General features: G+C 60.4%; 1 protein-coding gene across 9 annotated transcripts; it reads left to right on the top strand.

Moving 5' to 3' along the window:
• The first annotated feature begins 648 nt into the window (after positions 1 to 648).
• Positions 649 to 26,916, top strand: WIZ (WIZ zinc finger). Of its 9 annotated transcripts, none has more exons than XM_053897048.1 (13): positions 649 to 806; positions 2,205 to 2,468; positions 7,401 to 7,473; positions 9,291 to 11,428; positions 12,637 to 12,960; positions 17,165 to 17,335; positions 18,238 to 18,741; positions 19,821 to 20,219; positions 20,809 to 21,360; positions 22,467 to 22,994; positions 23,197 to 23,616; positions 23,897 to 24,092; positions 25,121 to 26,916. In XM_053897048.1, the coding sequence occupies exons 2-13, from the start codon at positions 2,264 to 2,266 to the stop codon at positions 25,278 to 25,280; spliced, it is 5,670 nt and encodes a 1,889-aa protein (XP_053753023.1). In that variant the 5' UTR covers positions 649 to 806; positions 2,205 to 2,263; the 3' UTR covers positions 25,281 to 26,916. The 9 variants fall into 9 exon arrangements, with proteins under 9 accessions (XP_053753023.1, XP_053753024.1, XP_053753026.1 ...); XM_019416140.2 differs by lacking the exon at positions 649 to 806 and adding an exon at positions 1,301 to 1,441; XM_053897049.1 differs by lacking the exon at positions 17,165 to 17,335.

Genomic DNA, 26,916 nt, shown 5'->3' with positions numbered 1-26,916 from the left:
GAATGAGTGGGGAGATGAATGGTGGTTGAACGTGTGGATAGGTGGTGGATGGGAGAAGGCCACAGACTTCTTATGTACTCACAATGGGGTAGTTCTGGAGGCTGTGATCCTTGGGGTTGGATGGAGAAAAGGGGCTTAATATTGGGGACCTAGGGCAGCTCTAGGGGCATGGAGGCGCTGAAGTCCAGCGTGGATAATGCGAAAGGAGGGAGAAGGCTTGTGGTTGGAAGGTAGCCGACTGGGGGCAAGGGACTGAAGGATAAGGATTGGCTGGGTGGAGTTCTCAGTGACCTATAAATGACTCAGGGGGGAACTTCTCTGCCCCCTCCTCACTCTTCTGCTGCTATTCGCAGGCCTAGCATTGGAAGAACCAGTAGGGTGATGAGGAGCTACTGGGGGCAGGGGGACAAGTGTGTTGTCATGGAAACAGACCCTCTCCCTGGACTCTCAGGCCGCGCGGGCCCTTTAAGTGTGACCCGCCTGGCCACTCCCAATATGGCGGCGCGCCCGCTGACCGCCCCCCCACCCCGGGCGGCACGGGGGGGGGGGGAAGGGGGGGGCCTGGACCTCCCCATCATGGCGGCGCGGCGGGGCTGTCGCGCTGAGGTCACGGCGGCGCGCCGGGGGGGCGGGGCGGCGGGGGGAGCGATTTAAAGGGACAATGTCCCCCGAGCGGTGGAGGCGGCGGCGGCTGCGGAGGCCGCGGCACCGGCACCGGGAGCGGCAGCGGCGGTAGCGGCAGCGACGGCCGCACCGAGGAGGGAAGCTTCGAACCCCGGCGCCTGACCGGCGGCGCCGCCTCCCCGGTGAGGCCCGGCCCGGCCTGGGGAGCCCGCGGGCGGGGCGGAGCCGGAGCGGGGAGGGGGAGGCCAGGGCCGGGCCGGGACAGGCGGGACCCCCCGGGGCGGGGGGCGGGGGCGGGGCCTGCAGGGGCGGGGCCTGGTCGGGGGCGGGGCCGTTCCGGTGGGGGGGAGGAGCGGGGGTCTTGGGGCAGGTGTCCCCCCCCCCACCTCGGCGCGTCCCACGGGGTCTCCCGCCCCGAAGTGCACGGGCGGAGGGAGCGTCTCCCGGACCCTGACCCAACGAGGGGTGCGCTGGCGCGGCGCCGCCCCCACCCCTGCGACCCCCGGGGGGTGTCCAGGCGGGAGGCCCCTTCCCACGCTGCCAAAGTGCTCCGAAGTTGCGGTCCCGCCTGTTCCCCGCGGGCAGTGCCCACCCGGTGGGCACCCGCAGGTGCTTCCTCTGGGCCTGGGCAGGGACCCCCGCCACGACTGCCAGGCCACGGACTGGCCCCCTGGGAGCCCCCAGGCCCCCGAGGGCAGCGCCTGCAGCCAGGCCTGGAGCCCGGGCCCCGCCCCGGTTGCCTGGGCCCGGCCTCCCCACCATCTCCCTGGGGAGGGCGCCTCATTCCTGCCCTTCACTTTCCGCCGTTACCTTGAAGGTATTTATAGGTGGAGAGGACAGCACCCACCCCCTCACACACTCGGCCTCCCCAGGGTCCTCATTTCTGGACCAGGAGCCCCATCCGTCGTTTTTGTCCGCAGACTAGAGAAATCTTGGGAGGGTGGGATGAAGAAGCCCAGGCTGGGTATGCATGAGGGAGTGTTGGGGAGAAGAGAAGGGGTTAATGCTGGGGTCACTTAAGGCTGTGGGTGAGGGTGAAGGGTTAATGCTGGAGAACCCTAAGGTCCTTCGAGGATAGGGGTCAGAGTGTGGAAAAGTGCAGAGGTAATGATGGGGGCACTTGAGATAATGTATAGGATCGGGGTGTAGAAGTGGCTGGGATCCATGCTAAAGCAGGGACAGAGGATCTGCTTGTACATGGAAGTGAGGGCACAATTGGGGAAAGTGCAGTAGAGCATGAGTGAGAGGAGGCGTCTGGGAGAAGTGATAGGTTGAATGCTGGAAGAAAACAAGGTCCATGAATTTGCATGTGTAAAAAATGGGGTAAACTGAGGCAGCACAGTGCAGGAGCTGTGTAAAGAGGAGTTCCCCGTGGGGAGACTGAGTCATACGGAAGATAGGGGCCATCCGGGTTACAATGCATATGGACAGGGCCTCAGCACCATTTACTTAGCTCTCTTGGGCTGGGAGGGAAACTGAGGCACTGAGTAGCAAGGGTGAGGACTGGAACTTCGAGGTAGGAGAAACTAAGGCAGCATCCCTTTCCCACCTCTCCTGAGCACCTGTCTCTCTGCCCCCAGACTTACAATGCCTTGCTGAGCCAGACCAGCAATTGAGTGGAGCCAGGCAGACAGCATCCATGGATGGGCCCCTGGCAGGCGGCCTGGCCGCCCCAGATCGTCCTCGTGGCCCCGAGAGACTGCCCGGCCCAGCACCGAGGGAAGACATCGAAGGTGGGGCCGAGGCTGCTGAGGGGGAAGGTGGCATCTTCCGGTCCACCCATTACCTGCCTGTCACCAAGGAGGGACCCCGAGACATTCTGGATGGCAGAAGTGGCATTTCTGGTAAGAGAGTGGGCCCTGCGGCCCTGGGGGAGCATCCAGCCTGGTCCCTGAGGTTCAGAGAGGGCTAGGTCACCCAGCCCAGCAGGGGTTGGGATGGGATTCTGATTCTGCTTGGGTCCGGAGCCTTCTCTTTGTGCTCTGCTTATTTTCCCATTTTATGGTTGTGAAAACAGACCCGATGAATGCCCTCCCCCCACAGGGGGTGGCAAGGAGCTGGGGCTTGAACTCGGGTCGGCCTGGTTCCCTCTTCTGAGCTCGTTAATTGGATACAGGTGCACAGCTTAGCACCCTGAGCATCCTGACCTGAGAGTCCACTTGTTCCCCAGGTGTACCCCAGTCCCATCAGTCTGTTCCAGCTCCCTCTTGCTACACTGTGGGTGAGTCCTGCTCCTGAGCCACAGGTTAAAACAGCTTGTGCCCTCTAGTGGCCGGGGAGAGACTGGCTAGTCAGAGACACCAGCTACCCCTTTGTGCCTCAGTTTACCCAGCAGAAGGGGGTCTCATACTGTCCCCACCTCCAGATTTGTTATTCATTCATTAAATACTCAGCAACTACTATGGTGTCAGGATGTTTTCTAGGTGCTGGGGATACAGCCATGAACAAAAGAGGCAAAACTCCCTTCCTACAAGAGGCCTGACATCCTAGTAGGAGAGACAGGCAATAAGCAACTATATAAATAACGTGAGGGCAGGTAGTAACAGGTGCCGTAAAAGTTTTACATAGAGTGCTAGGATCATGCCCGGAGGACCTGGGAAACCTCCCTGAGTGGGTGGAATTTGAATGGAGCATTGAAAGAATGGTGGGAAGGGCAAGCCAGGTGGGGGAAACAGCAGGCGCAAAGGTCCTGTGGTGAGGCGGAGCCTGGTGTGTTCAAGGACCAGGCAGGAGCAGCAGAGTGGTGGGGGCAGTGCAGGCTGATGCACCAGATGTCTCCCTTCATCTCCTTGGCCTTCCCTACAGGCCTTGGTTTCCAGGAACCTCCGGGTACCTCATTAGGAGTTTCCTACATCCCAAGCCCTTTATGTGATCATCTCATGTCATTCTTAAAAGATTCCTTGGGGTAGCCTCAATTATTATCATCCCATGTTCGAGATGGGGAGTCTTAGACCCTGAAGGGTTAAATTAGTTGCCCATGATCCCACAGCTGGTGGTAACCTGGCTTGACAGCCCTGGTCTTCCTGGACCTGCCCCCAGCTCACCCTTAGCAATACTCATGATATTCAGATATTTACTGAGCACCTTCTTGGGGCCACACACATATAGCACCCTCACACTCATGAACCCTGCCATCTGGCTGGGAGACAAACCAGCTACCAGGTGTTATGACATAGTCGCTGTGGCTACAGTGGGTGAGGCCCAGCCTGGGGGCCATCCAGGAGTCCTGGATGAGGAACAGACAGGCAGGGGCCATCTAGGCATCAGGCTCCACATATGCAATGGCATGGAAGTAATGGGTAGCTACTGAAGGTGTTACACAGCAGGGGACAGGGTGAGACTGAGGGCAGAGTATCAGTGCTCAGGGAACATTAGCAATCCCCTCCTCTAGATCACTCATAACCAAGGCCCAGACAGAAGGAGAGCCATGTTCCACGGCATGTAACTGGCCAGGGCAGGCCTGAGACCTTGATTTTATGAGAGCTCCAGGGAAACAGGGTCTGGGGTCCCAGAATCCTCTCTGCTTCTGAGGAACTGGTCAGTTCTCTATCTGGCAGAAGCCCCAGGTCTGGCGAGAGAGGGGGAAGGTAAGTAGGTAGGTGCGTCCTCCCTCCCTCCAGGGAATCAGCCAGGCTCCAGAGTGCATGTGCCTGGAGAGGAGGGGGATGTGGCTGCCAAAGGGGGCCAGGCCCACCCTAAATGATGTCCTTGAGTGGATGGGGGCTTGGGGCAGGGGTGGCTTGACTTGGTTGGGGGGGGGGGTCACAGCCTGGAGGTTAGATGAGGGCCTGGGCTTGGGATGCAGCGCCTCCCCTGCTGTCCTCTCAGCCTGCTCGACCCCCCTTCCTGGCTTGGGCACCTGCCCTAGGAGTCTTGTGATGTCTATAAATAGGAACAGCCTCTGGGGTTGCTGTTCCACCCTGAAGCCTGGGCCTTCCCTCACCCTGCCCCTGCCCTTGGAGCCCCCCAAGGGTACCCCTGGAGTGGCTACTTCCAAACTTCTCTGTCTGCACACGGATGCGTCCACTGCCTTCTCTGTCCTCCATTATGCCTATTGACTTGGAGCCCCCACAGCCTCCTTGCAGCCCCCGCCTGATGTTTGGCCTCTCTCTCCTCGGCTCCTGGGTGCAGCCAAGGCTTAGGGGGCTGAGATGGTCCACAAGGATTGATGGGAGTCTGGTGCGTGCCTGGCATTGGGACCGGGGGCCAGGGAATGAACGACATACTATTTCTGCCCTTGCGTGGGGACCCAGGCTGGGGAGGAAATCAGAGCATGGAGTGAGCTCTGGGTCCAGCCTCCAGCTTCCAACCTGGGATACCTCCAAGCCAACCCCGACCCCCGTCCCAGGCACCCTCACAGCCCTTCCTTCCTCCCACCGCCGCCTCTCCGGATGGAGCATGTACTGTGTGATCTCCTTGGCCTCCGTCGCTGGCCCTGTGAGATGGGTGGTAGCTGTTCCCTTTATACAGAGGAGGAAACAGGTGGGAAAGGTGTGCCCTTCAGTCACCACTGGGCCTTGAACTTGGATCTGTCTGCCTCCAAAGTCTAGATTCATGGTCACTCTGCCAAGCTGCCTGGCTTGGGGTTCAAGCTGCAAGTGGACACCCTTCTCATTTTCCTTCTCTCATTTTCAAACCCTCTTGGGGACCCCCAAGATAGCAGGAGTCCATGAGGGCCCCTTGGCATGGCCACTGCCAAGGGCTGCATCTGGGCACCTCGTCAGACCTGTAGGGACTTCTGGATCCCCTCTGGCCATGGAGGCCTCTGGGCAAGCCCCCCAGCCCCCAGGTGTCTTGGACACGGGGCCCTGCTTGGCCTGCTTCCTCCAAAATGCTGCCACTAAAAATAGGAGCCTCGCTGGAGCTGCTCAAAGAGGCCAACACAGCCCCCTGGCTCATGGAATCCTTAGACAACGCCAATCACAGAATCAACGAATCTGGGACGCCCAGAATCTCCAGAGCTGGGGTCCCAGAATCTCAGAAGCAGGATGCCCGCACCCTCAGACCTGCACCTCTAGGCTGTGCGGGGGCTTGGTGCCACTGAATTGCTTGCCCTCCCCTGAGTAGCTCACATTTATGACTCCTGTGTTCTCAAGAGACCCCATTTTTTGAGATCTCTGTCCCTTGGCTGGTCCAGGCCTTGCTTTCCCAACCCTCACACCTTCAACATGCACCTCATCCTTCCGCCCTGACACTGGCCCCTGCAGTCAAGTGTACCCCTGGTCTGGCCCTGCTCCCCATCCGTCTACTCTAGGGGTCCTCAAATGGGGGGCGGTTCTGCCTGCAAGGGGCCTTTTGCAATGTCTGTAGACATTTTTGGTTGTCACGATGGTAGGGCCAGGGGCTGGGGGCCGGGGGGGGCGGGTGGGTGGTGCTCCTGGCACCCAGGGGGGAGAGGCCAGGGATGCCGCTCAGTGTCCTACACCACACAGAGAATCATCCGACCCTACACGCGGATAGTGCTGAAGTTGAGAAACTGCTCTAGAAATGCAAATTTACGTACCCCCATCACCACCCTCCCCTTCCAGAGGCCATGTGACAGTGACAGCCCTTCTCTCAGGCTCAGCAGAAAGACCCTCAGCCAGTGACCACAACTTTCTGATTCCCCACATCATCCCTGATGGCACTTTTAATTCTTTGGCTCCTGTCAGCTCTCAATTTCCTGGGCAAATTGAACCGTGGGGGATCAGACAAAGAGCTAGCCCTGGACCATCCTCCAATTGAAGTTAATCCAGCAATTGCATCTGTCAGGCTCTGGACGGGGCACAAGTTCCCCCCGTGTGTTAACCTTGGCCCAGGCAATTGGCCTGCACCCCAACTGGCACGTTCACCCATGTCAGGCGAGTGCGGCGGGCAGAGGAGGCACAGGCCAGGATTCCTGTGGTCGCTCCAGGCGTTGGCTCCACAGGCGGATAATGGAGAGTTGGCTCTATCTGTGTAAGGGGTCCCAGGAGGGGATTTGATTCTAGGACTGAGGCCTGGAAGGGGGCCTGGGAGGCAGGGATAGGCCCTTTGCAGCTCGGGCTTAGGGCTCCTCACTCATCAACTGGCGACTATTGGTTGCACACTTGCTGTGTGCCAGGCCCTGGGATGCGGCAGTGAAGGAGGCTGAAAAAGTCCCTGCCCTCAGGGGGAGCTTACCTGTTTGCAGGGACTCGGGGAAAGCAGTCATCCATAGTGGAACAAGGCAATTTCAGAGAGTTCGAAGACAGAAATGAAACAGGAGACAAGAGAGAAAGTCATAGGGGCTCACTTTGGTCAGTGGCCAGGGAAGGACTCTCCAGACAGAAAAAATAGCCAATGCAAAGGCCCTGGGGCCAGAAAGGGTTGGGTGAGCTTGAAGCATCAAGAGGAGCCAGGACAGAGTGAGTGAAGGTCAAAGACAGGGAGCTGAGGCTGGAGAGACCTGCTGTGGAGGTCCGACCTCTCAGGGCTTTGCAGGTAGTGGTTGGGAATCTGGCTTTTATTATAGGTATGATGAGAGGTCAGGTGAGTTTTAACCAGGGTGTGATTTTTAAAAATCACCCTGGTTGCTGGGTGGGGGCAAAGAGAGGAGGGTTAAAGGCAGGATACCCCATGGGTCCCCCAAGAGACTCTTCCAAAGAAACCCCTTTCAAGGCTCAGGAGTGCAGAGGCCAAAGGCCTCTCAGGGGAGAGGGGTGGGGAGCCGGCTAGGCCCTTCCGAGGTGCCCGGCAGGGCTCCCGGAGCTGGGGTGTTGTGAAGGACCCCGGCCAGGGGGACCCCAGCCCCTCAGGGTCTCCCCTCTCTGTTGCAGACGGGCAGCCCCATCCCGGCCTCAGCGAAGCCCTCCCCCGTGCCACCTCCGCCACCCATCGGATCAGCAGCTGGTGAGTGCCACGCTGGCCCTGACGTCAGGGAGGGCAGGGGGGCAAGCAGGATGTGCCTAGGCCCAAAAGAAGCCCCCTGGGGAGTGAGAAGGGGAAAGGAGGGAATCAGGAGGCCAGGAAGGAGGAGGTGGCTCCCGGCAGACAAGCCCCTGGGCGTGTGCAGGGGGTGGGGAAGACTGGGATGAACACAGACAGTCAACTCTCATTATCCCTGCCAGGAGCAGGGCCAGAGGGACAGGAGCCTGAAGGTTAGACCCTTGGAGTCCTGTCTCTGCCAGGTGGCCCTTAGCCTGATGCCAGGCCTCTCTAAGCCTCAGTTTCCCCATCTGCAAAATAGAGTCCCTAAGATGCATCTCACAAGCTGGCCTTGAGGACCCAAGGGAGGTGGGACAGGAGCAGGAAGTGACAGCAGTGGTGACAGCAGGGACCCTGTATTAAGTCTTGGTGGGTGCTAATATGCAAATAATATTTGTACCGGGTTAAATGATAGCTTTGGCACAGGTTTACCCCACTGAATCTTTGCCATGGCCCTGGGGGGATGGTCCTGGTAGTATCACATGTCACCGATGGGGCTGAGAGAGGTGACCCCCTGCTTTCCGCTCAGCCTCTTGGTGGAGCCATGTGTTCACCTGTTTGGTAGACACGATCGATAGCCCCTCTTGGAGTCAGGGTCCTGAAAACGAAGGGAGATTTATCAGGGACAGTGATAAGAAGAACCCATGTTGACTGCGGGCTCACCAGGAGCCAGGCATCTAGTGAAGCGAAGCATTCCCCCCAGCACTGAGCTGTGTCCTCCTCTCCTTACACTTCACGGGGTCAAGGCCCCCATTTGAAGGATCGTAGCTGTGATTGTTTACAACAAATTTTTTTTTTAACATTTATTCATTTTTGAGAGACAGAGAGAGATGGAGCGTGAGTGGGGGAGGGGCAGAGAGAGAGGGAGAAACAGAATCCGAAGCAGGCTCCAGGCTCTGAGCTGTCAGCACAGAGTCTGACACGGGGCTCGAACCCACCAACCGCAAGATTGTGACCTGAGCCAAAGTCGGGTGCTTAACCAACCAAGCCACCCAGGCGCCCCACAGCTGTGATTATTTAAATGAGCACATACCTCATGTAAACTTTCCTTTGATTATGGATACGAGAAAGCTCCTTAGGTGCTGCATAAGGACACAGAGGCTCCTGGTTTTTGGGACTCGTCCCCATTTGTAGGATTGGAAAACTGAGGCCCGGTGAGGTTGCTTCGCCTTCCCCCTTCCCCCAAAGAAGGCCAGGGTCCTTGGGGCTAGAGGCTGAGCAGGATCCTTCCACCATTCCTGACTCCACCCTTCCTGGAAGGGAGCTGCAGGGGAAAAGTGCATTCCCTTGAGTTGTTTACGCCACAGAGTTGCACCAAATTTGCTGGAGAGGTGAGACTAGATGAACTAAATCACCCCAGTTTGGGGGCACAGATCAGAGCCTTGGGCCCTCCTGGGGGACAGATGAGAGTTGACTGTGCCACCAGACTTGAGGACATGCCTTGTGACCCTGGTGTGACCCCTGATAGACCCTGTACGCTCTCCCACCATGCAATGGGGCTGGGCTATATAGACAGGTGCAGCCTGGGAGCTGGATGTGTTTTCTGGTCTAACAGCTCTGGATGCGCCACCCGCACTCCCCATACCTCCCCACCCTCACCTCCATGTTCCCGGCCCCTCTGAGGTTGCCCTTGGGCTGGGTCTCTGGGGCTTGTCTCAGAGCCTACGAGGATCCCCTCCCCTGCCCAAGGAAGGGAGACTGAGTCCCATGGCTAACCTGTCCCAATTGGCACTTCCTTGCAGTTGCTGGGATGGAGGCAGCCTGGACTTCCAGCCGGGCTCCCCACCACCCCACCTCCTGGGCCACTTCCCTGGCCCCCCTGATGGCCAGGGGACCTGGGAGCACCCCCTGGTCCAGGAAGCCAGGGAGGGCCTCACATCTGAGCAGAGGTTCGAGGACTCGGTCATTGTGAGAACCATGAAACCCCACATTGAGCTCGAGGGCTCTAGAAGGTTCTTGCACCATCAGGGTGAACCGAAGCTCTTGGAGAAGGCCTCCCGGGGCCACCCCAGGTTCGACTGGCTCCGGGACACAGATGAGCAGGCCCCACCCCAGGATGCAGGGCTGCACCGGGACCTGCCACCCCAGCCCCTGCCCCTCACCTCCTTCAGGACGGTGCTCGTGCCAGTAGAAGATAGTGCTAAGTCACTGGATGTGACGGTGGTGGACACTAGGGAGCACCTGGCAGACCTTGAAGGGCTGGCCCAGCCATCCGACTGGGGCCTGCCCAGGTCGGCCTCGGAGGTGGCCACACAGACCTGGACAGTGAACTCGGAGGCGTCCGTGGAGCGGCTCCAGCCGCTGCTGGCCCCGGTCCGGACGGGGCCCTACCTGTGCGAGCTGCTGGAGGAGGTGGCCAAGGGGGTGGCCAGCCCAGATGAGGACGAGGACGAGGAGCCGGCCGTGTTCCCGTGCATCGAGTGCAGCATCTACTTTAAGCAGAAGGAGCACCTTCTGGAGCACATGAGCCAGCACCGCCGAGCCCCGGGCCAGGAGCCCCCCGCCGACTTGGCCCCGCTGGCCTGTGGAGAGTGTGGCTGGGCCTTTGCGGACCCCAGTGCCCTGGAGCAGCACCGCCAGCTGCACCAGGCCTCCCGGGAGAAGATCATTGAAGAGATCCAGAAACTGAAGCAGGTCCCGGGAGATGAGGGCCGGGAGGCACGGCTGCAGTGCCCCAAGTGCATCTTTGGCACCAATTCCTCCAAGGCCTTTGTGCAGCATGCCAAGCTGCACGTGCGTGAGCTCCCGGGCCAGCCCGCCAGGGAGCCCTTTGGGGGCGGCAGCGGGGCCGGCAGCCCGGGCCCTGATGCCACCGCCCTCGCCTATCGACCCTACCGAGGCTCCTCGGGGCTCAGTGGCTGCGTTTTCTGTGGCTTCCTCGCGCCCAGCGAGAGCCTGCTCAGGGAGCACATGAGGCTCGCGCATGCCCACCCCCACTGGGAGGAGGATGCCGAGGCTTTTGAGGAGGACCCTGCCAGCCAGCCGGGCACCAGCCAGGAGGCATATGCCCGCTTCCCTGATGCTGCCGAGGACTACTTTGGCAAAGCTGAGCCGCTCTTGGCCCCCACGTGGCAGGAGAACCCTGCTGGATATGACCCCAGCCTGGCCTTTGGCCCAGGCTGCCAGCAGCTAGGCATGAGGGATTTCCCACTGTCAAAGCCACTTCTGCGCGGCTCAGATCAGAGGCCCCTGGGAAGGCCAGCCTTCCCCTCACCTCTCGCATCTGCCCCCTACTCCTTACATCCCGGTAGAAACAAGAGCGTGGTCCACCCGCAGGGGCTCCCAGGCCAGCTGGGGGACCGGAGGCACCCTTGGAGCGAAGAGGAGGAGGAAGACATACCGCTGGCCTCGGAAATGGACTTTTCCCCTGAAAATGGGGTCTTTCCACCCCTAGCTTCCCCTGGCCTCATCCCACAGCTGGCCCTGGACCTGAAGCGGACTTTCCGAAAAGCTCTGAGGGCAGCTGAGGCCTCTCGGGCACAGCGGCAGCAGCTCCGAGGGATGGTGCCCGTTGTGCTGGTGGCAAAGCTGGGGCCACAGGTCATGGCTGCAGCAACCCGGGTGCCCCCACGGCTGCAGCCCGAGGAGCTGGGGCTGGGGGGCACTCACCCCCTGGACTTCTTGCTCCTGGACGCGCCATTGGGCAGCCCGCTGGGGCTGGACGCGCTCTTGGATGGGGACCCGGCGGTGGCACTGAAGCATGAGGAGCGGAAGTGCCCCTACTGCCCGGATCGCTTCCACAACGGTATCGGCTTGGCCAACCACGTCCGGGGCCACCTGAACCGTGTGGGCGTCAGCTACAATGTGCGGCATTTCATCTCTGCCGAGGAGGTGAAGGCCATTGAGCGCAGGTTCTCCTTCCAGAAGAAGAAGAAAAAAGGTAGGGCGGCTTCGCTCTGGCACCCACCTCCCTCCAAGGCCCGCGAGACGTGCAGCTGGGCAGCTGAGCTCTGAACCGAGCAACCCTCACTCTAAGTCCTCCCATAGCGCCAAGCAGGGGGAAGTCAGGGCCTCCCCTTCTGGAAGACTGGGAGCCGCGGCAAAGGCCACTGCATCGGTGGAGGTGTGGGGACGCCCCGATGCCCTGGCCCTTCCAGCAGCTGGAGGAAGGAGTATGGGCAGAGGAGGCAGCCCCAGGCAGGGAATTTCACTAATGTCTTCACTCAGCGAATATTTATTGAGAGAGGTCCCCTCTGTTCCGGGCATTTGGGGGCACAGCAGGGAAGGAAATAGCAGTCCCTGCTCTCTTGGAGTTCCCGGCCCAGTAATAGGAGTGTGGGACCCTGGCCGGCCTCAGAAACCCCAGGGCAGCCTGTGAGCTATGCAGATTCCCAGGACCAGGGTTCTGATTCTGGAGATCTGTCTCCAACAGGATTGCCCTGGGTGCTTCTGACGCTGGCGAACATGGATCCCACTTGGGGGAGGTGCTGGTGTGGTGTTTGAGAGCGTGTGTGCGCATGCGTGCATGTGTGCGCGTACACTGGGGGTCAGGGTCAGGGGGCAGACAGCCACAAAACCAGGCAGTTATGGTGGTGAGTGACCAGGGCTGTGATGGGGAAAGCCAGGGGCTGGGGAAGCTGAGAGGAGGTCCCTGACTCTGCCTGGGGCTGTTGTGGGCGGGGGGGGGGGGGGGGGGGGGGGAAGCAGACTCCTAGGGGAGGGGATCCCATCCATTTGGCCATTTCTTCATTCAACAAAGATTTAACTGACAGCACTGGAGTGACAGTGAGCAAAAATAGGCGTGTACTGTAGACACGAGAAGGCTCTTAATCGAACGTTCACCCAAAAGATTGCAAATCCACAACTAGAGAAGTTTCTGAGGGTGGAGTCCCTGATGCGAGAGCTAAGTAGGGGGAAATCTGGAAGGCCAGGCACATAAGGCTTCTTGGAGCAGGAATTGCGGGAGGATGTGTGAGCTCACACAGGCAGGAGTGTGAATGGGAAAGGGAGGTGTCCCGGGTCAGGGATGGCACTGGCTGTGTGATCTGTGGAGAGTGGAGGGTGGAGGGTGAGAACCCCTGGGAACGGGGATGGCTGGGGCCAGAGAGTCACCCCTCCAGGCAGCCCATGTCCTCTCTCCCTCCACAGTGGCTAACTTCGACCCAGGCACCTTCAGCCTGATGCGCTGTGACTTCTGTGGGGCTGGCTTCGACACGCGGGCCGGCCTCTCCAGCCATGCCCGGGCCCACCTGCGTGACTTTGGCATCACTAACTGGGAGCTCACCGTGTCACCCATCAACATTCTACAAGAGCTGCTGGCCACCTCGGCTGCTGAGCGGCCCCCCAGCCCCCTGGGCTGCGAGCCTGGGGGGTCGCCTAGCGGCTTCCTGACCTCCCGCCGGCCCCGCTTACCTCTTGCAGTGCCCTTTCCACCCACCTGGGCTGAGGACCCTGGGCCAGCCTACGGAGATGGTAAGGGGAGAGGGTGCAGAGGGGGTTGGGGCCCTGACCCTCCTCAGGGGCCCAGAGAGATGGGGGGTATGAGGGGGTCAGCCACTCTGCTTTCCTGGGAGGGTTTCAAGTCACTTTTCAAAGTATGTTGACAACTGTCCTCACAACTGCCCTACCATGTAGGGGTTATTTCTCTTTTACTCAGGGGCTGGGCCAGGGCTGCTTCTGGATCCAGTTAGTCCCTGCCCTGCCTGACAGTGACTTTAATGCATGCTTATTCAGCTCTTACTAGGAACCAGATAGGTTCTAAGCACTTTACAAACACAAACTTATTTATATCCTGACAACAACGATATAAGGCTGGTGTTATTATAATCCCCATTTTACAGATAAGGAAACTGAGGCACAACGAAATTCATTAATTTGCCCAGGGACACACAGAAGTGGCAGAGCTGGGATTTGAAACCCTAGACAAGTCAGGCTCTACCACTCTTGGTCTTAAAAACGTCTTCTATCTAGAGCAGTGCTTTCCGATAGAACTTTCTGAGATGGAAAGGTTCTCTAGATACGTGTTCTATAGGCCACCACTGGCCGCCTATGGCTGTTGAACACTTGAAATGTGGCTAGTGCAAGGTTAGTTGCAATTCACTCAGACACTGCAGATCTAGAGTCCACATTCTAGATTTTCATTGGTGCCTACTTTGTCCGGCAGCATTTATAACCCCTCCCGTAACTTGAGTGCTTGTGTATACTAAAGTTTCATCGTATTTACGCCTCAAAACAATTCAGTGCAGCTAAGGATTGTTGTGTTCTGGTTTTACGGAGAGAGAGACTGTGGGTCCTCTGCTTTGCCACACAGCCACAAAGCAACAGAGTGAGACTTCTGAACCATGTTCGGTGGTCTCTCCAGGGGAGGATGGCTTGGGAAATCCAGAAGTAATATTTTGGTGAAGGAGCCTGGGAATGGGCACCACTGAGGGGGCAGAAAGGTGAAGGCCCCAGCCTTGCAACGGCTGACTTTGTGGGAGCCCTTACTGAATCTTGAAGCAGAGAACTGGGCAGTGAGGAATAGGTGGGCTCTGGGGAATGCAGGAGGTCCCTGAACAGGGGGAACTGTCCAGGGGCTGCTTGGGGCTGAGTTTCCTTCTGTTTCTCCTACCTGCAGCTTCCAGGGTCCTACCTAGATCTGTACTCTGACCTCCACTAGACTCATCTGTAAGCCCCCTTACTGGCGAAGGAGACCTGAGGGTCTGCAAAGTGGAGGGTGGCACTATCAAAGCCCCTCTCCTCCTTGGATAAGACTAAGGCACAGAAAGGGCATAGTGGTTGGTGGAGGTCACAGTTTCGAAAGAGACTGTAGGGATGTGACCTCAGGCTTCTTGCCTCTGCTGAAGGCTGTCCCCAGGCATTCAGCTCACACACCTGGCTAGGTTTGTGGTTTCTCAGGGGTGGCTGAGAAGTGGAGCTGGCTCTGAGGTTGACTGGGAGGCACAGGAGGTAGTTTGTAAGTTCCAGCCCTGCTGCCTTCTTTTTCTGTCACTCAGGTAGAGGCCTGAATGTCAGGCTCACACTCCTTACTTGGTGCCTGGGTCAGGCCACTCAGGGATGGTAGCATGTGCTCAGCAGTCAGGTTCAGCTTTGGTCCACTTGTTCCTAGGAGAAGACCAATATGCCAGCCCCTAGTTATGTGCTGATGGATCCGGCCAAGCCATTGGGGTGCCAGGATTCAGTCTGGTACTGCCCTAGCCTTGTCCGTAGGAGGGGAGGCCCTGATCAGTCTTCCAGTTAACACCTGGTGAGCAGGAGGGCCGTTAATGAGTGATTCAGAAGATCCTGGAAGTCTTGCCTTGAGGAAGGATGCCCAAGATTAAGACTAGGTCCTGGCACCCGCCCTGCCCTGCACAGTTGTTCTTACAAGCATCTCCCACCTAAGTGAGCCGTAGGGGGCGGGTGCCAGGTTGGGGGCGGGACAACGGTCAGATTCTGGCCCCACCCAGCTGTCAGGGACCAGCTGGGGGCGATCGGTTTGGTGTCGGGGAGAAGCAGGTTGTGCCTGGAATGAGGTGACGGCGGTCGTGTGGGGAGTTCCGTAGGATTGCGGGACGGCGCCGGAGGGGCTGGGGCGGGGACATTTGGATACCAGGATGATGTTGTGGGATCCTCGTAGTTGGGCTCTGGTGTCTTCCAGGATCTCCGACACGGAGGGCAGTCTTCCAGGATAGGGAAAGGAACAGGGTCCCGGCGCAGTTTCTAGCTCCAGGCGTCGGGGCTCCAGGAGCCTGAATGCTGTTAAGGCAAATGCTTGTGGCCCGAGGATTCCCATTCTAGCCTTAGGAATGTCCAGGGTTGGGGAAGAGTGTCCCAGCCCGTCCAGGCCAGGGGTGCAGTTGGCAGCCGGGCCGAGCGCGGCTTGTGTGCTTCCGCGAGCCCGTGTGCAGGCGGCTCCCTGAGGGTCCGGCCCCATCCCCCGCCCCCCCCCCCCCCGCCGGCCCGCTGGGCCGGGACAAGTGTTTCGCTCGCGGCGCTCGGCGCTCGGCCGGCCACACTGGGTGCGCCCCGAGGGGCGGGGCGGAACGGAGCGGGCTCGGCGGCGGCGCTCGGCGCTCGGCGCTCGGCTGCTCCCGCCTGGGGCGGCCGCCCCGCGTGCGCCGGAGCCAAGATGGCCGCCTCCACCGCCCAGTGCCGAGTGACAAAAGCGGAGAGCAAGGCGGCGGCGGGGCCGCGCGCGGGGGGCGCCCGGGAGCGCGCGCCCGCTGGGGCGCCCCCGCCCAGCCCCCCGAGCCCGGGCCCCGCGGCCCTCCCCGCGCCGCCGCCGCCGCCCCCGCCCCCGCCGCCGCCGCCGCCGCCGCGGGACGGGCCCAAGGCCGAGCCGGAGCCGGGGCCCGGGCCGGCGCCCGCGCCGGGTAAGAGCCCGCGCCGGGGAGGGTACGGGGAGGGCAAAGTCGGCGTTCCGCCCGCCCCCTGCCGCCGCCCCCGATGCCCGCCTTCCAGTCTGCGGGACTCCCCCTCCCCCCCCAGGCCCTCCGGTCGCGCGGGCCCCGGGCCTCCTGTCGGAGCTCGCAGAGTCCCGGGTTTCAGAAACACTCTCCGCCGCCGCTCCGTGGGACCCTCGCCCCGTCTGACAGATGTCCTCTGTCCCCCTTGGAGCCCCGGGAGCGCCCCTCGCCTCAGTCTCGGTCCCTCCGGCGCGGAAACCCACTCCAAGTCACTTCAGACACGGTCCCTACACTATGTGACAGACGCGCCCACTGCACCCGGCGACTCTGACAAAGTCCTCGGTGTCCCGTACCCCGGTGGCCTCCCCTGCCTGCCTTCTCCTTGCTTCCGTAGGACTCAGACTGAGCAGGGGACCTGCGTGGCTTCCTGCTCAGGGCACTGAACGACTTCAAAGCCCCATCTGACACACAGTTCCTTCATCCTCAGAGCTGTCTCCATGCCCTGAACGCTAAACCTGGGGCTCAGCGGGCCACTCGGGCCCCCTTCTCTGAAAAACTAGACCACGAAAACATACCTTCCACTGCGTCTTCTCATACACCGCTCATTCAGGGAAGCTTCCTGGCCGGACGGACGTCCCGGAAACTTCCCACAAAGTTCTGTGATTCCCACTTTTCCTGTCCGTATTCAGATCCCTGCTGGTGGAGGCTCCCCGTTCTCACCTTCCCCCACTTAGGCCTCAGCTTGTGATAAGTAGACTACTTCCGAGCCCTGAGTTGTCTCGGCAGCCCCAGCTGTCTTGTCTGGTGCAGATTCCCAAGTCCTGGGAGCCTCCTCTGGAGGAGCCTCCTTCCTGTCCTTGGCTTCTCACCTCTGTGTTGCTTCTCTGGCCTCTGACCCTGGCCTTCCCTTACTGGATTCCCCTTCTGACTGCCACCTACCTGCCCCCAAGACTGACATGCTCCCCCGCACACGTTCTGCCCAGAGAGATTTGTTGTCAGATCTCCTAGGACGGGAGTCTCTGCTTACACTGTGTTGCCCAGCCAGTCTGTGTGCCGGTGCGTGGAAGCTGCTCCTAGTCCCGGCTGTCAGTGGGCAGCCTTGACATCCCTGGGTCTTACTGGTGCTGGGGGTTATGGATGGAGCCCCTGTTTTCATGGGGTGAGTCGCCTCCCAGGGTGAGAGCAGCTGCCAAGGATGAGGAAGAAGGCTCCATGCCGCCACTCTCAGTGTTACGGGGGTAGACAGCTCGCACCCAGCCTGGGCTGAGCCTGTCTTCCTAACCTCACAGGCTTGGGTTCTGAGGAAAACACAATGGTGGCCATGGACTTGGGCTCCCCCCCGCTCCCCAAGAAGAGCCTGCCTGTCCCTGGGCCCTTGGAGCAGGTGGCCAATCGGCTGAGCAGCAAAGTGGCTGCAGAGGTTCCTCATGGCAGCAAGCAGGAACTGCCAGATCTCAAGGGTGAGTGGCCCAGGTGGCAAGGTGGGGGTGCTGGTCAGGCTGGTCACACTCATAGGGAACTCTGGGGTCTGGGGGTTAGTGCGGGGTCAACAGCTTTCTCTTCGCTTCAAGACACTGAGGAGAGATCTAGCTGTCTTCTCTCGAGCTTCTGTTGCCCTGGGCATGCATGGCCTTGAGCTGTACCCTCACTGGGCGAGGGAGGGACATCCAAGGAAAGAGCATGGTTTTCATGAGCTCACACTCAGACCCAGTTCATCTGCTGACTTTGGCCCTGGTTAGCTGTGTGATCTTTTGCATGGTATTTTCTCATCTGTGTGTTGACATTCAGATCATTATTGAGTGGTAACAGGCACTGCGCCGGACCCCAGGGATGTGAGAGGAGCAGAACAGACCTGGCACCTGTCCTTGGAGTCATTGAAGTTGGGGAGCAGGGAGGCAGAGAAGGAGACAGGCAGGGATAAGGAAGGGCTCTGCAGAAGAGGGTGCAGGGCACCGCAGGGACTGTGGCTGGGGTCTCCAACCCAGTGTCTGGGGCATGAGTTGAGCTGCAGAGGCTGGCTGGGACAGCTCTGGAAACCGTGTGGCTGGCAGGTCAGCATTTGTGTGAACACCTGTTGCCAGGACACCCTGGTATGTTGGATATCTGAAAGGCGTTCCATTGGCTGGACCACGGAGGGCTCTGTCTCCTGCTGTGTGCCCTTGGGCACAACTCTTCCCTGAGACTCAGTTTCCTTATTTGCAAACTGGACAGGCTGATTCCTGCCTTATTAGGGTCATTTTAAGGATCAGGGAGGCTTGCGGGGAGCCTGGGTGAGTGGGGTCCTTGGTGGGGGGGAGAAGTGGGAGGGCGGGGCTCAAGGGGCCTCACAGCCAGCTCTCGTGGCCTTCATCTCGCCCTCCAGCCCAGAGCCTGACCACCTGCGAGGTCTGCGGTGCCTGCTTTGAGACACGCAAGGGCCTGTCCAGCCACGCGCGCTCCCACCTGCGGCAGCTGGGGGTGGCCGAATCGGAGAGCAGCGGTGCCCCCATTGACCTCCTCTACGAGCTCGTGAAACAAAAGGGCCTGCCTGACACACCCCTTGGGTTGCCCCCAGGCCTGTCTAAGAAGTCCAACTCACCGAAGGAGGTGGTAGCTGGGGCTCCCCGGCCTGGCCTGCTTGCCCTGGCCAAACCCTTGGATGCTCCTGCTGTCAACAAGGCCATCAAGTCACCACCCGGCTTCTCCACCAAAGGCTTGGCCCACCCACCCAACTCCCCACTCCTCAAGAAGGCACCACTGGCCCTGGCGGGCTCCCCTACGCCCAAGAATCCTGAGGACAAGAGCCCCCAGCTGTCCCTGAGCCCCCGGCCAGCCTCCCCAAAGGCACAGTGGCCCCAGTCTGAGGACGAAGGGCCCCTGAACCTCAGTGAGTGCGGGTCCTGGGAGCTGAGGGAGGTCCTGGCACCGGGAGGGCTGCAGAGCCCAGGGTGGGGACGATGGGGACTGCAGCTCCTACGTCCTGGGTCCATTGGGTCAGAATTTTGGTCAGAGCACTGTGTCTCCTGTTGGGCTGGCCATGCAGCATATTATCATCTGCCTCCCACTTTACTTTGCTGTTCCTCCCCCTGGAGGCCTGACTGTGGCTGCTGAGCCCATCAGGGTCACCCTTGCCACTTAGGGACACTCTTGACCTCCTCTGAGCCTGAGGGTTGGGACAGTGAAAGTAACCAGAACTCCTGTGGGCCTGGCTTCCCAGGAGGGGGATCTTGGGTCCTATAGGCAGGCAGGTGGTCCTGTAGTCGGTCCTGTCTTCACATCTTCCTGGCTGTCATGTGCAAAGGCACCTCAACGGTGCCCATAGGTGGAGCCACACCTCCTAGGCTACTTGTGGGCTTGGCAAAGTAGGGTTTGGGAAGACCCCACCCTCACCCCGACCCCGACCCCCACCCCCACCCCAGGTGCAGTGAACAGGTTTAGCATGATGTCCCTTAGGAAGTCAGGCCTTCCCACACATTTGTGTTTGAGTCTGAGGGTGAGCCCAGGGTCTAGCCCCCTGCCCAACAGGGCACCCCAGTTGGCACCTCATGTTCTGATGAAGCTGCTTCCGTTGTCTGCTGTGCTTTCAGGAGCAAGGCCCTGAGCAGGTCTGCCCTTTGCTGTATGGTGCTTGGCAGCTGGGTGGGGCCCCTGCTTTGCACCCATACATCTCCCAAAGCTGGGGTCCCAGGGAAGAGGGCCTGGGAGCATCAGATTGTACCACTGGAATTTGGCCACGCCTCTCCGCCCCATGTTCTTAAGCTCTCCACACTCACCTTGATGCCAAAGGGCTAGGCAGGGAACAGGACTTTCTGTTTCCCAAAACCTCTTAAAATAAATCTGCGGCACAAGTCTTGGACCCCGAATGGCCTGGGCAGCCTTGAATCACACCAGGTCTTCTTGCCTCAGTCCCCCAGGGCCGGCCAAGGTGGCGGCCGTGAACCCCCCCCCTGTGTTTTGTCTCCGCAGCTTTAGATAGTGACGGGGGCAGAGAGCTGGACTGCCAGCTGTGCGGTGCCTGGTTTGAGACCCGCAAGGGCCTGTCCAGCCACGCCCGCGCCCACCTGCGCCACCTGGGCGTCAGCGACCCGGACGCCAAGGGATCCCCCATAGACGTGCTCCACGGGCTCATCAGGAGGGACGGCGTCCAGATCCGCCTCCCACCCGGGCGCGGCACCCTGGCCCAGCTGGGGCGGCCTCCTCCCACCTCTGCGGCCCTCTCCTTGCTCCCCCCCCCACCGCCGGCCAAGAAGGCCAAGCTGAAGGCCGCGGGTACGGCCAGCCCCTGGGGGAAGCAGGACCTCTCGGCCGCCGCAGCCGCCGGCATTTTCTGGGCCTCTGATGTGGAGCCGTCTCCTCTCAACCTCTGTAGGTTCTCGCTTCAGCCGCTCCCTCCTCCCTGCGGGCCCTGGAGCCCCTCCCGGGGGGGTCGCAGCCCCCTCCCTACTCTTTTCCTGCTGGGGCAGGGAGTAGACAGGGGCCCTTGGCAGTGGGCTGGTTCTGCCCAGAGATCTTGCTGGCAGTTGGCTGCTAGGCCTTTTCTCCTGGCCTTTGACCTCCGTGCCTGTGACCTTCCCTGAGAATGAAGGCCAAGGGTGGGGTGCTACCTTTTGGTGTGGAAAGTGCCCGTGGTTGCCCCTGGTCTGGATGGCATTTGGCACTTAGGCTGCTACTTCCTGCCCTCTTGCCCCCTGTCCTTGTTGGGACCCGCAGAGCCGTGGAGTCTTAGTTCCATCCTTCTCTGCCAGGACCGAGGGCCCATGCGCTCTCTGGAGCCTCCCCTCGCTCCTGCTGAGCGTCTGGCCCCCACCCCGCTCAGTTCCCTCGCTTGCACCTGCCCTCCACCACCACCCCAGCCTGTGGGCGTGCTGCTGCCCATGCCCAGCCGACCAGGAGACCCACAGGCGACGATGCTGATGGTGCCCACGATGCTAATTACTCCTTTCTCCTGCTGCAGCCTCGGGCCCAGAGCCAGCTCGAGACATCCGCTGTGAGTTCTGCGGTGAGTTCTTCGAGAACCGCAAGGGCCTGTCGAGTCACGCGCGCTCCCACCTGCGGCAGATGGGCGTGACCGAGTGGTATGTCAACGGCTCGCCCATTGACACACTACGGGAGATCCTCAAGAGACGGACCCAGTCCCGGCCTGGTGGCCCCCCTAACCCACCAGGGCCCAGCCCGAAAGCTCTGGCCAAGGTGATGGGCAGCGGAGGTCCTGGCAGCTCGCTGGAAGCCCGCAGCCCCGCAGACCTTCACCTCTCACCCCTGGCCAAGAAGTTGCCACCGCCACCAGGCAGCCCCCTGGGCCACTCACCTACTGCCTCTCCTCCTCCCACGGCCCGGAAGATGTTCCCAGGCCTGGCCGCACCCTCCCTGCCCAAGAAGCTGAAGCCTGAACAAATGCGGGTGGAGATCAAACGGGAGATGCTGCCAGGGGCCCTTCATGGGGAGCCTCACCCATCCGAGGGTCCCTGGGCGGCACCGCGGGAAGACATGGCCCCCCTGAACCTGTGTAAGTGTGACCCCGGGGCAGGGCAGTGAAAACAGGTAGAGGGGTCTCCCCGGGCCCCCTCCCCACCCTCATCCCAGCACTTCATGGGTACCCGAAGCGCCCACGGTAGAAGTAGAAGGGAGGATACACAGGTCTGGAGGACAAGGGGTTAGCTGTGCATTCTGGCTGTGCAGATCCCAGCTGAGCTGCTTCTTGATGCTCTTTCATCCACTCTGGGGAGGCAGAATTGTGCCATTGGATGATGGCAAAAAGATTTTATCTCTGGGGCCATCTTTAGTTGATTGGTAGTGTCTGCCAACCAGATTCCTGGGGAGAAAGATGACGGGTCAGTTCGTGATGTCTTCCACCGGCAGGAGTCTAGGCACTCTGAGTGGGCATCTGAACGGTCTTTCTGACATTCCTGGTTGCTAAGTGCTTGACATTCGGAGTCAGGTTCAAGTTAAGCGCTCAGCAGTCTAGCAATATGTGACCTTGGGCAAGTGTCTTCTTTCTGGAAATGAAGATAAGCATGGTCCAAGCTCTGTATAGTTCCAAAGTGGTATAAAGCACCCAGCACGGTGCCTGGTATGTATATAGTAGTCATACTGTGCATGTCACCGTGTTCTTTCTGCTCCAGTCGGCTGAGTCGTGTACTGAGCAGGTGAGGATGGCCCAGGCCTCTCTCTCTTAGTGCTTCTGTGCATTTCATTACCAGCTGTGTGCCATGTGCTTTGAACTGCTCCCTCAAGGTGGAAGTTTCTATCTGCATTGTGCAAAGGAGGAAACTGAGGCTCAGAGGGGAAGTGGTTTGCCCAGCGTAGCCCAGCGTAACATTAAGGGGGTCACAGCCAAGCTGGCCTCTGAGCCCAGGATCAACGAAGCGCTTGCTCTCACTGCTTCATGATGTCACAGGGGATCATCTTGAAGCCAGCTAGGATTTGAGGTGACAGAGCAGGCAGAAGGGCTGGATGTACACAGGGGCCCCTGGAAGTGGATGAGGGAGTGGGTCATTTGGGTCTGGGGCTGTATGGACGGGACAGTTAACACTAGCCTTGAGCTTGGAGGCTTCCCGCCGCAGCCGCCGCCTCCTTCTCCTCCCCTTACCCCCCACCCTGGACCCCCTGCAGCGTCCCGGGCAGAGCCTGTACGTGACATCCGCTGTGAGTTCTGCGGTGAGTTCTTCGAGAACCGCAAGGGCCTGTCGAGCCATGCGCGCTCCCACCTGCGGCAGATGGGCGTGACCGAGTGGTCTGTCAACGGCTCGCCCATCGACACGCTGCGGGAGATCCTCAAGAAGAAGTCCAAACCGTGCCTCATCAAGAAAGAGCCGCCCGCTGGAGACCTGGCCCCCGCCTTGGCTGAGGACGGGCCCCCCACGGCTGCTCCAGGGCCTGTGCAGGCCCCCCTGCCGCTGGCGCCAATGGCTGGCCGCCCAGGCAAACCAGGAGCTGGGCCGGCCCAAGTTCCTCGAGAGCTCAGCTTGGCGCCCATCACCAGTGCCAAGCCCACAGCCACTGGCTACCTGGGCTCAGTGGCAGCCAAGCGGCCCCTGCAGGAGGACCGCCTCCTCCCAGCAGAGGTCAAGGCCAAGACCTACATCCAGACTGAACTGCCCTTCAAGGCAAAGACCCTCCACGAGAAGACTTCCCATTCCTGTAAGCAGCCAGTGGCAGGGTCCTGGGAGGGCACCTGCCGGGGCCCACAGGGCCCAGCAGTGCTGTGCACACACTGACCCCCGGCAGGGGCCCATGGCGAGGCCCCGGTGGGAGGTGGGACTGACTCCTGACCTGGGCAGGGCCTTCTGGGCACTCTGGTTGCCTTTGGGCTGGGGCTCAGCAGCACCCCCTCTGCCTGCAGCCACCGAGGCCTGCTGTGAGCTGTGTGGCCTTTACTTCGAAAACCGCAAGGCCCTGGCCAGCCACGCGCGGGCGCACCTGCGGCAGTTTGGCGTGACCGAGTGGTGTGTAAACGGCTCACCCATTGAGACACTGAGCGAGTGGATCAAGCACCGGCCCCAGAAGGTGGGGGCCTACCGCAGCTACATCCAGGGCGGCCGCCCATTCACCAAGAAGTTCCGCAGTGCTGGCCATGGCCGCGACAGTGACAAGCGGCCGCCCCTAGGGCTGGCACCTGGGGGCCTGGCTGTGGTGGGCCGCAGTGCTGGGGGTGAGCCAGGGCCTGAGGCTGGACGGGCAGCTGACAGTGGTGAGCGGCCTCTGGCAGCCAGCCCGCCAGGCACTGTGAAGGCTGAGGAACACCAGCGGCAGAACATCAACAGTGAGTGCTGGTGGGAGGGGGTTTTGAGGGCGAGGGGCACCTGCCCTTAGTCACTTCCCCAGTTGCTCACCCGTTCATCCATCTGGCTACCATCCCACCTCTTCCCCCCTCCCCACTCCTCCCCCAGGCCCAGGCAGCATCCAGTGGCCAACTGTCCTGTCCTGTCCTACAGTTCCCCACAGCCTTCACACCATGCTTGCTGAAGGCAGGAACCTGCCTTCCCGGGGGTCTTGCCCTCTGGCTTATGTCTTGTCCCTCCCCGTACCTTTCCCTGCCTCAGAATTTGAGCGCCGACAAGCCCGCCCTCCAGATGCCTCTGCGGTCCGGGGGGGTGAAGAGGCCAATGATCTACAGCAGAAGCTGGAGGAGGTGCGGCAACCCCCACCCCGGGTCCGGCCGGTCCCCTCCCTGGTACCCCGGCCCCCCCAGACATCACTGGTCAAGTTTGTTGGCAACATCTACACCCTCAAGTGCAGGTACGTGGCCCCCTGGGGCGGCGGGGGAGAAAGACCACCCACCTGGGGCTTAGTCACCCAGAACCTCTGAACAGCACAGGGGTTGGTGGCAGTCAGGAGATGTAGCTTTAAGGACTGCCTCAGAGCATGGCTGGACCCAGGCTAAGGGATTCTTAACAGAGAGCGGCACCTCAGAGCATTAGGCTGGGTCCCTGAGGTTTGTCGCCAACGAGACCTGGTTTCCAGTACTGGCTCTGACACCTAATCAGCGTAGTGGCCTTGGGCAAGGGCTTCCTGCTCCAAACCTCAATGCTCCCATGTATATAACGGGGTTGACAACAGACCTACCTAATAGATTTGTCATGAGATTTAAAAAGTTGAGTATTTATGAAACACATGAACTATGCCTGCCACATGGTAAGCACTTGACAAGTGCTTGTCTGATTAAGACAAATGAAGGTCTTAGTTCATTTTTATCAAAGTCCAGGCATCCATCAGAAGCCAGGAAACTGGGTCTGACACTTAAGGTGGCCTCAGACCACATAGGCCAAGTCAGAAGTAAGATTCGAACCCAAGTCTATGGCATCACAGGCTCAGGTCCTGGGCCCCTGTTCTGAGAGGCCTCCCATGGGACCTCAGGCATAAGGAGTTGGGGAGGTGGGTGCCCGAGCAGGGTGGGTGTGAGTTAGTGCCTGACCCCCTTTCCCCAGCTGCCATCCTTCTGTCTTGGGGCCTGGCAGGGCAGGGTCTGCTGCTCTGGGGTCTCTGTCCTCTCAGCTCATGTGTTTCAGTCAGATGGCAGAGGGGCCCTGGAAGCCCGACGGCCCTTTCCCAGCATCAGAGCCAGCAGACCTCCCTGAGCCTAGAGATGATGCGGGTCTGTAGGGGACCCTGCCATCATCCAGGGGTGGGTAGAGGAAGCCGTCCATGAAGGGCCCCTTCCCTGAAGCCCTGGGCCTGCACCGTGCACAGCGAGCCGTGGCGGGTGTGCCTGACGCCCGGGCACGTGGGCTGGGCTGCACTTCGGCCTCCCCTCTGTTCCCCCACAGGTTCTGTGACGTGGAGTTCCAGGGGCCCCTCTCCATCCAGGAGGAGTGGGTGCGGCACTTACAGCGGCACATCCTGGAGATGAATTTCTCCAAAGCGGACCCCCCACCCGAGGAGCCCCGGGCCCCGCAGGCACAGACAGCGGCGGCAGAGGCGCCCTGACACAGAAGCATTCCAAATTCCCTCTCGTGCCACCTCTGTCTTCTCTTTCTCCTCCGTCTGTTCCACCCTGTCCTCCCTCTTTCTTTTCCGTTTCCAAAGGAGCAAGCCAAAACCTCAAACCGGCACCCCTTGGGGGCCGGGCACACTACAGCCGGGGCGCCAGGAGCCAGCTAGTGGCCCTTCCCCCAGCCCGAGGGCTCTGGGGCCACACACAGCGCATCTTCCTTCAGCCCACGCCCACCTGGTCCAGCAGGGGCAGAGGCCAGGTCTCTTGTGGTGGCAGCTGATCTGGTCAAGGGGAGGAAGGCCAGCGCTCCCCCGCATCTGGTAGCCAGGCGGGGCTATGTTCGCCATCCGTGGCCATTTGCAAAGACCCCAAAGACCCCTGCCCTGGTTCCCTCTTGCCCCTGTGAATATCCTCTCACACACGCACACGCAGACACAGACACACACATACACACATGCACGCACACACAGGCACACGTGCACGCACGCACACACCTCGTGAGACCCAGGATTTGTCCTAGCCCCCCAGATCCTGAGTCAAACGACCACATCATGCCACGGTGCTTGCTCAGGGGAAGGCACGCTCCCTCTGAGGGCCTGCTGGGGCCTGGGAGCCCCCCACTGAGCCCATGATGCCACGGAAATCCTTGTTGGCCGCCCCCCACCCCCCCAGAGGGGCCTTCCGAACAGCCTGGAAGAGCTCAGAGCTGACAGCTGCCTCCTGCCATGTCAAGGCCCCCCAGAGCCTTGGGGGGCTCTGGGGCCCAGGAGGGGGTGGGGATGGGACTCTCCTCCCCCACCCCCATTCCCCTCCTCCTTTTCACTGTTGCTTTCTATGTATAGCTCCCTAGACCTTTCACTTTTTTAAAAACGCGTTTTGTGTAGAGAATAAGGAACGTGGATCTTTTTATTTTGCAATCCTGGGCCAGCTAGAGACCGGGAGCTGATTGATCTTTTAACTTTTTTCAGTGGCCACATTTTGGTTATCGATGTACCTAGAAGTATGTAAATTAGATTAAATTTCTCTTCTGGAAACACCCCGGGGCAGGCGGCCAGCGTGTGTTTTTCTGTCAAGTGGACAGGCTGGCATCGTCTGGCAGCCGGGGCTGGGATCGAGCCACCTCCCCCTAGAGCTCCCGGAGGCCCTGGGTTTTCCTGTTGGCCGCCAAGCTGACCAGACCCAGCTGGGGATGAGCCCAGGTTCCCAGCTGTTGGCCCTCAGTGGCATGGTTGGTGAGGGGCTCTGGCCGGCTGGCTGGCTGGCTGGCTGGCAAAGCGGCTCCTGTGAGCAGAGGAGAGGAACCAAGGCTCTGGGCAGCTGGTCTAGGAAGGGAGCCAGGATGGAGAGAAGCAATGAAGCTGGAGGGCCCTCCAAGGGCAGGAGCGGTCCAGTGAGGGCGCGGGGGACCTGCCGGGGGAGGGAGAAGCCCACAGTTGCTGGCAGCCTTCAGAGAGCTGGGACCAGCCTGCCTTCAAGACATGTGACTTGCCTGGAGACACATGCACCCTGAACCCGAATCACACGAGGGGAGAAGGGAGCTGCTGGCTCCTTCGTGATGTTATTTATTTTCTCGCTCTGCAAATGTTTATTGAACATTTCTGAGATTTTAAGAGATTTTGTTGGCTGCTC

Source organism: Panthera pardus, unplaced genomic scaffold (assembly GCF_024362965.1).
Source record: "Panthera pardus isolate Hobbes unplaced genomic scaffold, ASM2436296v1 HiC_scaffold_8, whole genome shotgun sequence".
In the NCBI taxonomy this organism is placed as follows: Eukaryota; Metazoa; Chordata; class Mammalia; order Carnivora; family Felidae; genus Panthera; species Panthera pardus.
The sequence above is the reverse complement of the archived record's forward strand: the minus strand, read 5'-3'. Positions and strand labels throughout refer to the sequence as shown.